Raw genomic sequence first — 13,498 nt, 5'->3', positions numbered from 1 at the left:
ATGGATGGACGGTGTGGATCCAACACATACATCATAGTGAGGCCCACAGAACTTAGTGACGTCACTTCAGTAGCCCACTCGCTACTCAACCTATCAGTATCTAATCTGCGTCCCTTTATTTTTTGGGACGCGGATGATGCTTCGCAGCTACTGACGGTATTGGGGGCCTCACTATGATGTAACATATTTTATCTGCTCCCTCCATCTATTTTGAACACTCATTTTCTGGAATGAGCTAAAAAATGAGTTAGATCCACATTTCATGTGGACCACACCACAGGAAACAATGTGATTGAACGCTTGCCATTAAAAAAAATTTTAAGGCCCATTGTACTTTTTATTTGCCACCCAACCACTTCATTAGGTTCACATGGACCTGAATGAAGGGGAAAACACAAATATCAGGCTGATGATCAAAAGTTTTGGGCCTTGAGAAGTTTTTAATGGTGGCCATTCAATGACCACTATTTTCTGTGGTGTGGTCCACCTCAGAATTGGATCTGACTGATTTTGTGGCCCATGCCCTAAAATAATCTGCCAGAATGAATGGAGAGTGTAGATATACATCTTATATTATTGATGTAGCCCCATGGCCAGGTCCCACCCACCAATGGACTGTGAAAAAATCCCACGGTGTTGGGTTACTCGTACGGTTTTAATGTACTGGGTAAACTATGTTGGGCCCACCGTGAATGTATGTGCTTTATCCACGTCGCCCATTCATTTTTCGGACTCATTTTAGGGGTTGAGCTGAAAATTGAAGCATATCCAAAGCTCAATTGGACCACGCCACAAGAAATCGTGAGAATGATGATTTCTAACATTTAAACCTTTTTAAGGCCCACAGTGATGTTTATTTGTTATCCAACCTATTCATAAGATCACAAAGACATAGATGAATGGAACATACAAATATCAGCTTCATTTAAAACTTCTATGGCCATCAAGAATGTTTCAACAATAGATGTTCGATTCAAACTGTTTCCTATGGTGTGGTCCACTTGAGCTTTGGATATACTTCATTTTTGGAATGAAGCCCTAAAATTGTTTGGTAAAATGGATGGACAGAGTGGATAAAATACATAAATCATGGTGGACCCTATGGTGTTTACTCAGTACGTTCAGAGTTGCTCGGTTTGCAATCTACTCCTACAAAGCCTTCAAAGAAGGGCTTGACATGGATGGTAGGTGGGCCCACCGTGATATTTGTGAGAAACCCACTCCGCCCATCTGTTTTTCTAGATCATGTTAGGACATGGGCCAAAAATGAGCCATATCCAAAACTCAAGTGGGTCGCATGACCGGAAATAATGCAAATTAAACCTCCACCATTGAAACATTCGGGGGCCATAGAAGTTTTGGATTAGGTTTTTTTTTTTTTTTTTCCTTTTTTCTTGGCGGTGGCCCATTTGATGTTGGTTGTTTAACAACAACAATTGTACGATCCATGCCATCCGGACGAGGGAAGTGAAAAGCAGCATTGTCTCAAAGCTATCCAGAAACTTTTTTAATTCATTTACTTTTACCTATTTTAATTATTATATTTTAGCTATAATTATATTATATAAACTCATTTTGGTTACTATTTGAGTGATTTCTTACGACAATACATGCCTTTTGGCTCCCATTAAATGGAAACTTATTATTTAATGCATTCTTTTTGCAATTTTTTCATTCCTGAATATGAAAATATGTGTATTTAGGTATGTCCTGGAGTTTCACTGAAAAATTCCACCATTTTCTCCATATTTTCCCCTTTTTCCCTGTATTTCTGATTATCGGTGATATTATCGGCAATTACGATATTATATCTTTCTCCGGCCAGTGAAACTTGTAGCGATACCGACAACTCAAACACTGGTTAGAGTACACAGACTTATATGCATGAGAGTGCACAATGTCTTCATGCTCTACAATGCACCATATATTGGTGTATATCTTTTAAGATTTGGTAGTATCTTTAATTGGCTTAGTTGTCACGAATGGTCCACAAATATGAGCTAATAGACAGTGAGAGATAAGGAAAATATTTTCCTCCACTCTCTATTCTTCCTTCCACATCTTCCATAGTGTGGTCTCTTGAGTTTAACATTGTATCAGAGCCATGATACCTTAATTACTTCATCAATCTTACTTCCCATCTCATTGTTTTTGCTTTCCCCTTTCTTTGTTTCTTATAGCCTTGTCATCAAGTTATAAAGGGCTCTCCCTCACCAGTAGATCTAATGGCCACGAGTTCTTTCCGAAATGTCCTCAGGCCATCGAAAGTACTTTCAATCCAAATCCCAACCACCACAATTGTCAAAAGTGTAGTCAACCTCTCCCAAAATCTGTAGAATCATTGGCAAGCTTGGCATGTATGATATACATGCACCAGTTTAAAGGGGAGTATTAGAGTACGCAAACTTGTGAGTACATGTGAGAGCGCACAATATCTTCATGCTTTGCAAGGTACCATATATTGGTGTATATCTTTTAAGAATTGATAGTATCTTCAATTGGTAGTATCTTTGATTGGCTTAGTTGTAACAAATGGTTTATAAATAAGAGCTAGTAGAGAGAGAAATAATGAAGAAAATACTCCATGTCCTCCACAATATAGTATAAGAAAGTTTAATAGGATTTAAAGAAATAACTAATGCAACATGATTCAAAATATATCTAACAAGAATCCTACATGTATCACACATCAATATCGCACACAATAACTTCATATTCAACTATTTGTGTATAAAAGCTATAGCATAACACATAACGCAAATCTTCACATGGGTAAGGATTGCGGAGCAAGTAGCAATAAAAACTCATCATCATTTTTGTTTTCTTTTTTGAAGAGTAAAAACTCATCGCCATACCTCAGATGTGCCACAACATTGTGAGTAAGATGGTTTGGACTCTCCATTCGCAACATCTGCAACGCTAGTACTTGCTGTAAATTGAACATTTAATCGGTCAATCATATGCTGATCACATATGCATACAGAAGAGTTCTCTTATAATGTTATTTCATGTCAGTACTGAAACCAAAATTGTACAAATATGAATGCAATAATTAAAAAAGTCTTAACAGCATATAAATCTAACACGATGATATCATGGCTTTGAATGTTAGTATCAAGGGGCACATTGGCTGAGTCCAAAACTGATATGATGTAGGCATATGTATCAGAATTAGTGTGGATCAAAAAAAAAATTTATGGACCATTTTTTTTTTTTTTTGAAAAGCTATAAATAATAATAATAATAATTTTAAAAATAATTTTAAAAAAAAGGGAAAATGTAAGACAGTATTATCTGTCTTGTGTGTTTCTAACATGTATCCAGCGTTCAAAATATCGTTATCACATTATGTATCGCACACTTGGGATACAGATACATATCGGTTATCGCATGGAATATATTAGTGTATCGCGTAATGTATCTTTGTTGTTGGAAACATGGGGAAACATTGGAAATTGGTCGAATTTTTCAATGAAACTTCAATGATTGTTAAAAAAGACATCAATACACACTTATAAATCAAAACATTACCAAAAACAAGTGCACATAATAAGTTTTCTTTGTACGGTGTCCTAATCTATGTGTTGTCTAATCAAATTGATGCAAGTATATTCAAAGTGTATTCATATAATTTACAAATGTAAGAAGACATGTGGAAACACAAGCAATACATTCAAAAGCAAAAGAAGAATCACTCTATGAGGTTACATACATGTTTGATTTTATATTTGGACACATTGCAATCGATTTGCGAGAAATTGGGAAATTTTTAATTTTTTTCAATTTTCCGCAAGTCAGTCCCCCAAATCTCGAAACCGAAGCTCCCAATCCATGATTTTTCATGTTTTATCATGGATTTGTAACAATTTGGCACTGATTTAACATGATTTATAGAAAAAAATGATCAAAATTTTTTTTTTAAATGCTCAGCGGATTGAACATGTGGGATATATCTCACTACTTGTTCGTTTCGTATCGCACATGCGGGATACAAGATATATCGTGGCATATATCGTGGCATATATCTCACTCTATGAGGTTACATACATGTTTGATTATCACACGATATATCAGCCGATATCGTTGATATTTAAAACACTGCATGTATCCAGTGGTGTATCAAACCATGCTTTGACAAGAATGTTGTATATTGACTTGACCTACTGAATGTCAACCAAATAGACCCTAATCAAACACTAATCAAGAATGATTTGGTCAAATAAGGCCCCTTACATTGAAATATAACCCAAAAAATAAAATAAAATAAATGAAAAAATAAAAAGTAATAATAATATAAGTGACGGTTTACCCTTTTCTAATTTTCCCCAGAAAAGGTCCATTCTGCTCTCATTCATCGGCTTCTAGTCAAATCTTGTATTTTGATCCCCAAAATAGGCAAGATCTTGACGAAAATGAGTTTATAAGCTTCCACCATGGATGAAATGTAAAAACAGAGGGAAAAAAAGAGAGAATTTGAGAAGGAAAAAAAGAAAAATCAAAAGGGGCTGATATCTACAGGTGCTGATACGGGCCATTGATTTTGAAGGAAGCTGATCCAAACTCATATTACATATCATATCTGGCCAATATGGACCCAATATGGCTATTTGGCCGAAATACCAATATTACTAACCATGTAATATGTAACTTCTAGTTTGAATGAGAAGGATAATGGTCTTTAACAAAGTAATACATACATTAAAATTAAAATTAAAAAGTTCACTCAAAGTTAATAGCACCATATAACTTACATGTCTAGAACTAGTAAGTAATTTAGTTTTCCAGTTTCACAGAACTTGTTGGGCATGAAATTGTTTGAGCACAAAAAAAAGAAAAAATGTGTGAAGAAGATGAAAATTCCAAAATGATTGACATAAAGGGGCATCGCAATAGAACTTGAAATGCAAACTTGTAGAAGTTTTAGACATTTGATAAAACTTGACAATTGTTCATTTTAAAGAATGCATAAAAAATTAGAACGCTTTGGAACACAACAATTTTTTTCAAGTGACATACTAAAATAGCATGATTAAGGGAAAAAATTTGAAAAATCCTTACTATCAGTCTTCAATAGTACAATCCAAAAGCAGTATCTATAGGAATTATTATTTCTAATCCCAGCACAGGAAAACAAAAAAAAAAAAAAAAAAAAAAAAAAAAAAAAAAAAACCCATTATATATGATGGGAGTGTTTAGTGGAAAGTAGATATGAAAAGTTACAGTTTGGAGGACTGTGAAATGACTCGAATTTTTAAATGATAAAAGGGAGATAGTAGTTCCAAAATCTTCATGTCATAAAATACCACCAGTAAATGGCAAACTTCTCCCATCTCGTCATTTTGTAATATCCAATTGCACAATTCATGGTTATCACCACCTAAAGTACCCCTTGTGAACCTCCCTCTCATGAGTCGGCTTCAACACTCTCTTGTAATTATTTGCATGGTTCTATTATCTCGTGCAGCCCCATAGAGCAGTAAGCATCTAGAATGGCCCAGGAAGGTACTTTAATATAGAAACAATCAAAATCACGAAACAAACAGAAAAGATATTCAATGTACAAGTGCACATATTTCTTTAGCTACTACATTGCATTATTGCAATGATCACATTCAACTCTAAATTCACTGAATAAACAAAGTAATAGGCCCAAATGCAGAGCCTAAGGAGTTTACATTGACTTTCTATGACCCCACTGCTACTGTCTGCATACTCGAGTTCCTCATCGCTGTCTTGCTTGGTGGGTTGAGCAAGTAATGATACCTTCGAATAACCAGGAACAACAAATTGTGGTCCAACTACAACCTGGAATGGAGAAATGGTAGAATAGTATTTCTGTGTAAGTAAAAGTGTCACAGGAAAGAACCAGTCAATTGTTCATACCAAATTAAACGGCATTTTGACTTATTTCAGTCTTAGAAATAGTGTAGATCAGAAAAAATCAAAGTACAAAAATGAAAAAGTTGAGATGAAATTATATGCATTTGCATCCATGCATAGACACGAAGGTGCAAAGACGAGATGTTATGCATTTGCATCCATGCAAAGATACAAAGTTGCAATATGGCATATGAAACAAGCACAAAACAGACATAGATGTTAAAAATTTACTGTATATGAGACAAATAACAGGGAATAAAGGCATAAAATAAGAGCATGAGACTTTCAGTTGATGTTGTCTTAAGAAAAAATTACATTCAGACATATCCAGAGAACAGAAGGAATTAAAAGCTTCAGAGGTTCCAATTCCAACTAGATTCCTTTCTTTCCAAGATAATCAACCACGCAGTTGCTTTTCAGGGAATAATAAGAAAATGCACTCATTTTAATGACCTTTTTTTTTAAAACAAATTGTGAAAATTAGTAAAGTAGTGGTGATTTTTCCACATATGAGATTTGTCTTGGCCCTAATAGACTCTAAGAAACAAATCCATGAAGCGGTGCCAGCAAAGTTGCATTTCGAACTTCTATTATAGTACTAGAAAAAATGTGTGAAATGGATTCCATAAGCAGAAAGCAAAAGGCATAGTTTAGTGTAAACAAGTTCCCTGGTAACCATGAAATAAACCAAGTTTTTGTAAGCCACCCTCGTCTAATGACAAGAGAAGAAGCCAAATCATCACCATCATCTAGGCCTTATCCCAAAACAATTTTATTACATCTAAAGAATCATTCGGAAATTAAACTATGATTTCCAAGCCAAAAAAAAAAAAAAGGCAATCCAATAGAGAGGAATGGTATCAAATACCTTAAATGATAATATAACGCCAGGTTTCAGAGCTGCTCCTGCCTTTATAACCACATCATTGCAAACTACTGCATGACTTAGTTTACAATCATCTTGAATGGTGACATTATTCCAAATATAGGAACCTTCAATTGAAACATTACATCCAATAGTGCACCCTTCGCCAATAACTGAATTTGTTATGGTAGTGTTGTCACCAATGATAGTGCCTTTTCCAACAAACGAAAATGGACCAATTTGTGCCGAGCGCGATTGTGTAACATCTGGAGAATAATGTCATTCTAAGCTCATCAATGACCAATGAACAATATGAAATGTTGCTGAGAACAAGCCCAGTGATCAGTAGTATCACCATCCATATAAAAGAATGTCTACTAATAGCAAGAAAACATGAACGAGATAATTGGGCATCCAATATGCAGATCAGAGCAATTGCATGTTTGTTTTAGGAGCCTTGCTAAGCCCACATGCCTTTTCTAGGCTACTAAGGCAAACGGCACCACATGTACAAGCGTAGTTGACAGGTGCAATATCCAACACATCCATAAGGTGGTTCTGTCCGTGTAGAAGTTCTCCTGAACATAAATCTGATCCATGAAGCAGGTGGGCCACAATGTCAGGCACAGTTGGACAGTTCAGAAAAATTCAGCCAAGTATTTGGCAGCCATAAATGTCTCGTAAACCATGACCCACCTGAAGATTGGACCAACCTGATTCTTGGGTGAGAGCATCTAAATAGCGGTGCATCTCTGATCAATGAATTACATCTTGTACCAATGTGCAAACTGGCATATGTGTGGCATGTGCAGTAGCATCCTTGCACGTGTGTGGGCTTAGCAAAGCTCTTGTTTTAGAACTATTTATTGCATATTCCATCAACCTTGAAGGTTTTGGTCATTGTACCAATGATACACATGTCCATCCCAAAAGCAAATCAGCTGTTGCTTAGCAAAGCTTGTCTTAGAACTGTTTATGGCATTTTCAATCAACCTTAAAGGTTTTGGTCATCCGTACCAATGACATACATGTCCATCCCAAAAGAGAATTGGCTCTTGTTTCAGATCCCAATATAAATCAGTTAGAACTTAGGATGGTTGCCTAAAATTTATATTGATGTTTTGAACTAGATAGAGCCTTTATAACGACAGCATCTAGGATCCAGATTTGATGTAGGAGCGTGTTTTCTTCCCCTTTTACCCCTACAGGTCTGTCTACCCTTTGATCATGCTTAATTCATTCTCAATTCCTCTATTCACCCCTCTTCTACTATCCATTGTTGCTTCCTTCCTCCTCCCCTACTAAGTTCTACCATTTCCAAATCATTCAACCATTTTCCCGAGAGGGGTGAATTGAATTCCAAATGATTTCAAACCATGAAACAGTAGACATGGATACACATTTCTACAATTAGGATCTTTATTATTATCCAAAGCTAGTAAGAAACCTTCAAATCATCATTGAGAACTTGACGCAAGGCAACTAACCACTAGTTCTAAAAGCTCGAACCGATAGAGCGTGGTGAATCAATCCCTTTATCTCATAGCCTAGGTCAGGTCCTCGGTCGAACCTCCCTCGTAGGCCCCACTTCATATGAGTCCCGCCTCACACGAGCCGCCCACCCCAAGTGTGCCCCCGCTTCACATAGGCCACCCCATTCGAGCCCGGTGTGAAAATGCCCAATGCATTAATCACCCCCAACGAGTGGTCTCGAACACTAGACCTCCCGCTCTGATACTACTTTTGACGTAGGACGACTAACCACTTACTCTAAAAGCTCAAACTAATAGAGCGTGGTGTCAGGCCCTCAACCGAACCGCCCTCGTGGGCCCCACTTCAAATGGGTCCTGCCCCACATGAGCCGCCCACCCCGAGTGTGCCCCCGCCTCACACAAGCCACCTTGCTCGAGCCCAGTGTAAAAATGCCCCTGCATTAGAACTTCACTAGATAAATTAAATTCCTGAGAACATAACTATCAATACCTTGCACATACAACAAACCTATCTTGAATAACTAAAGAATAGTGGGATTACTATCTTTTAGAATGCTTGAGAGCTACATTTAAATGACAAGTTCAGAACACAGCAAAAATAGGAACAAAACTTATTGGGGAGAAGGGAAGAAAAACAAGGATTCGGTAGCCACACAGTGAATAATACCCAATAGTTTGAAAATCACAGATCGTAAAATTGTAGGGGAGAGATAAGTAATGCTATTGTGACATGTGCATCATGGAATCCTATGAAGTGCAAACTGAGAGATCTTCACTTTATCAGGAAGAATCAGTTCAGTGCTTGGTTCCAACAAATTTCGTTTTTGTCTTTGACAATCCCAAGGTCCAGATCATTTCAACTTGTTTGAATGGAACTAGTTATCTGCAATGGCAAGGTCCGATCGACATTTCCTTTGTAGGAAATAAGGTTGGAATGTGTTGATAGCTTGATTACTCAGCCTCTTAACATCAACTCTCAGTACACTGATACTCATGTTTGTGAATTTCCTAACACAGACAGGCTGTCATGCAAAACAGCTGTACAATCAAATTTCACTTTATCAGGAAGAATCAGTTCAGTGCTTGGTTCCAACAAATTTCGTTTTTGTCTTTGACAATCCCAAGGTCCAGATCATTTCAACTTGTTTGAATGGAACTAGTTATCTGCAATGGCAAGGTCCGATCGACATTTCCTTTGTAGGAAATAAGGTTGGAATGTGTTGATAGCTTGATTACTCAGCCTCTTAACATCAACTCTCAGTACACTGATACTCATGTTTGTGAATTTCCTAACACAGACAGGCTGTCATGCAAAACAGCTGTACAATCAAAAGCATGATTCAAAGGATTACGAACAAAAGCAACCAGCTACAGCTTACTAAAACATGCTGATGACAGCATGGAGGAATTTACCGTCTACCCCTTGATTCTGGTATGCACGTGTGTGGTGAGTTATAATTGTAGAGTATATGAGACATTTGTTCCATAAAGAGAAAAGGTAGGGTCTTTAACACCTTTGACAGCATAACAAAAGCATATGGACTTATTAAGATTCAAACTCTCTCAGATGAGAATATTCTCATACTTGCAAATGTCATGGCCTTGATTCTTAATGGTGAATCTTATTAGGTTGCAACGGAACAACAAACCTTTGACCCTACAGTTGCGCAATGCAAGAACAAGCAATAGATTCAGGTGTCGTAGTGAGGAAGAGTCTATGTCAAAATATTAGCAAGGATGAACAGCTAAGAAATGGGTGCAGGAGCATGATTCAAAGCAGAAGCCACATCTGGTTAGTAGGACCATGCAGCCAGTGTTTTACGTATCGACAATATTGGCTGATATATCCAACGATATATCTTGTATCCCACCTGTGCAATACGAAACACACAAGTAGTGGGATATATCTCACATGTTTGATGAGGTGAGCATTTTCAATCCTTTTTTCTCTAAAAATCATGTAAAATCAGTGTCAAATTGTTACAAATCCATGATTTTTCATGTTTTGCATGAAAAATCATGAATTGGGAACTTCGATTTTGAGATTAGAAGGGAATGGACCAACTGGCAGAAAATGAAAAAAATTAAAATTTTCCAATTTCTCACAAATCAGTTGCAATCTTTGTATCCAAACATAAAATCAAACACGTACGTAACCTGATCTAGTGATTCTTCTTTTTCTTTTGAGTGCATTGTTTGTGTTTCCACACATCTTCTTACAGTTATAAATTATATGAATAGACTTTGAATATACTTGCATCAATTCAGTTAGACAATGCATATATTATGACCCCATACAAAGAAAACCTATTATGCGCACGTTTTTTTTTTTTTTGTTTTGATTTATAAGTGTATATTGAAGTCTTTTTTTAACAATCACTGAAGTTTCATTGAAAAATTGGACCAATTTCCCAATGTCTCCCCATATTTCCAACAACAACGATGCATTATGCAATACAACCGAACCGATATATCCCATGCAATAACTGATAGGTATCCATATACCACAGGTGCAATACATAAGGTGATACAGATATTTCAAACACTGCATTCTGCTAAGGGACAACCTCCATAAAAAATGGGTCCAAAACCTAATAGGGGTTGCTTCACACAGTATTCAATGTATCGATGATAGTGACCAATATTGCAGCCAATATTGTCAATATCATAGGTGGGTGATAAGAAACCTACCTGCATTTGCAAAAATCCCTCTTATCGAGGAAAATATCGAATGTATCACACAATATACCGATATCAAGATACATATCAGCACCCTCCACTTTACATATTTACACTGTATTGATCAATACATGCAATATATCATATGTATTGAATGAGAAATAGCGTAATTCGAGGGGAATCAGAAAATTATCCCAAATTTTGTAAAAAATGATTTCGGGTCAACTATTTTTGGGTCAATTGTTTGTTGGTGTTTATAGTGTGGAATGTTGGAAAAGGATTCATGTGGTTGATCCGAACTAGTTTAGATAAGGTTTAGATGATGACGATTATTATCATGGGTGTATTTTCACTGCACGAGTTTCTTCACATCAAACACAATTTTGGTGGATTTATTGCAATCCAAGAGTGGAATTAGACTAGAACCAAAAGATAGGGAATTTTGACTTTGCTACTTTAAATTCTTTTTTTTTTTTAACAAACAAGGAAGAAAACAAGTAGAACTCCATATCTACAAATGAATTTCATGCATTGACATGGATTTTTAGCCACAAATTTTGATTTTGGTGGTGGAAAACGAAAGCAAGGGAAAGAGAAGATCCATGAGAGGAGAGAAAAAGAGATAGACGAGATATCAAAGATAGATTGAAAAGGTAGGAAAAGGGGAAGATCTGCAAGCTCGAATGCTTGTATTCCATCTAGAGGCTGAGGATATCATCAGCGATCTAAAGACGAGGGCTCAAGAGGTCCAAAAGCCATTCCTAGGGTGAAGCCACGATATTATCCGATGAGGAAAGACCCAATTACGAGGGAGATCTCAGTTTTGACATAAAGGTCAAACACGAAACCGAGAGGTGTGCAAGATTATCTTCATCAACCTTATACCAAAACCATCTTGATTCTCATTGGTAGAGGGCAAACTAGGCGGGAGAGTCGAATGGGGGTTTGAGCAAACGGGACTTCTACAGAAGGGCAAAGAGAAGCAAAGGTGATAGGGGGCGAGGGGGCTGCACTAACTCTGGAAAAGGAGAGGGGGAGTGAGCGTAAGGTGTCAGTAAAGGAAACAGGGTTCTTAGTGCTTCTAGGAAGGGGATCAAGGGGGAGGGAGCCACTTATTAAGAAGGGGGTAAGGTTAGGGTTGTGAATCATTACGAAGGAGGGTTCTCTTCCACTATAGGCCCGTTCTTTGTACCCTTGTCATGGAAGCTTTCCCGGAGGGGTGGACGGAGCTAAATTTTCGGCAAATTTTCGAAAGGATGGGGAAAGTTAAGGATGTGGTTATCCCAAAAGTAAAGGGGACAAGGACACCCCGTGGCTTCACCTTCATTCACCTATCATATCAGGAGGAAGCTTCCGTGACGATCTCAGTGCTCCCTCGTCGAAGCTTCAAATGGAAAAAGCTCTCCGTTCAATAAGTGCGCTATGGGCCAAAGATGGTAAACCAGGGCATCAAAAGGAGGAAAAATTGGTAGGAAAAAGGGTTTAGGTCTTGGTCGCTAATCCAGGGGGGAGGACCAGCGGAGCAACAGTGAGCACTAGCACATCCTTTAAAGATGCCATCATGAGAGGTGTTGCTACAATGGCAGTTGAAGGGGATGGGGCGATCAATGAGACAATGACGGTCCCCAGTGTCCGCCGATGGAGACCTGCTGGCATTAGAAGGAACCCTACACTACAAGCCCAGGGTTGAATGTCCATCCTAGGAATTTGAATAATGCTCAGGAGAAGCTACAAAGGAATCTGATGGCGATGTGATGGTCATACCCCCCTCTATGCAGTTTAAGACTGGTTAATGTGGTCAATGGTGGCAATTTCATCCTCAAACCCCTCTTAGAGATAGAAATTTGGCCCTCCTTTAGGCCATAGATGGAGCTCGACCCCGTGTTAATGGTGTCCTCTTCAATGACAGCTCAATTATGCATTTGCACCAATGGGAAGATCGATTGCTTTACGGGTGGGAGAAGGCCTAGTTCCATGTGAATTCATGTGATCAATCTTCCTTTGGAGCTCTAGTTTAGGGAAGCCTTAGTGATGATTAGCTCCTTCATCGAAGAAGTTCAACACATCGGCCCAGCAATGGAGAGTTGCTCAGAGTGACAGTGGCAAGACTTTCCATCTAGAGGAGGAAGACTGCTCTTCTCCCTAAGGCTGTTACGATCGCGGTCAGGGATGAGAAGGTGGTCGTCAAAACCAGGAGGGAAGAGCTCAACCATGCTTAAAGGCTTCTAATCCGCCTTGAGAGGCAACGGTCGAGGTAGTAATGGGCACTTAGGCAACCATAGCGGGAGAAGGTGCACCATTTCGTTCCATCTGCAAAGCACCATTCGTTGGAATAAACACATGGTCAACTTCTACCTCTCGTCGTACAACTGATGGAGATGGTTGGAATCAGCATGCACAATGTTGTGAAATCGCATATGTGATCGCATGCAATTAGCATATGATGTTCACATATGCAATCGCATAAACGCAAACACGATCGCTTTTTCTTTTTTTCTTTTTGAGAAAAAGGGAGAAGTCGAAAAAAAAAATTCCAAAAAAAATAAAGAAAACTTGCCGAAGTGATTGGATAATTTATTTT

General features: G+C 37.9%; 1 protein-coding gene across 2 annotated transcripts in view; it reads right to left on the bottom strand.

Annotated features, from left to right (window-relative positions):
• The window catches only part of LOC131251361 (uncharacterized), a 134,588-nt gene that overhangs the window by 66,727 nt on the left and 54,363 nt on the right, over positions 1-13,498 (bottom strand). For both annotated transcript variants that reach the window (XM_058252044.1, XM_058252043.1), the window contains exons 6-8: positions 6,749-7,011; positions 5,676-5,805; positions 2,856-2,929 (exon numbers count right to left, since the gene is read on the bottom strand). In XM_058252044.1, coding sequence (XP_058108027.1) covers positions 2,856-2,929; positions 5,676-5,805; positions 6,749-7,011 — 467 coding nt within the window. The remainder of the gene's footprint in view (positions 1-2,855; positions 2,930-5,675; positions 5,806-6,748; positions 7,012-13,498) is intronic.

The sequence above is a fragment of the Magnolia sinica genome, chromosome 7, assembly GCF_029962835.1.
Source record: "Magnolia sinica isolate HGM2019 chromosome 7, MsV1, whole genome shotgun sequence".
NCBI classification, from domain to species: domain Eukaryota; kingdom Viridiplantae; phylum Streptophyta; class Magnoliopsida; order Magnoliales; family Magnoliaceae; genus Magnolia; species Magnolia sinica.
This window is presented reverse-complemented; position numbering and strand designations above follow the sequence as displayed.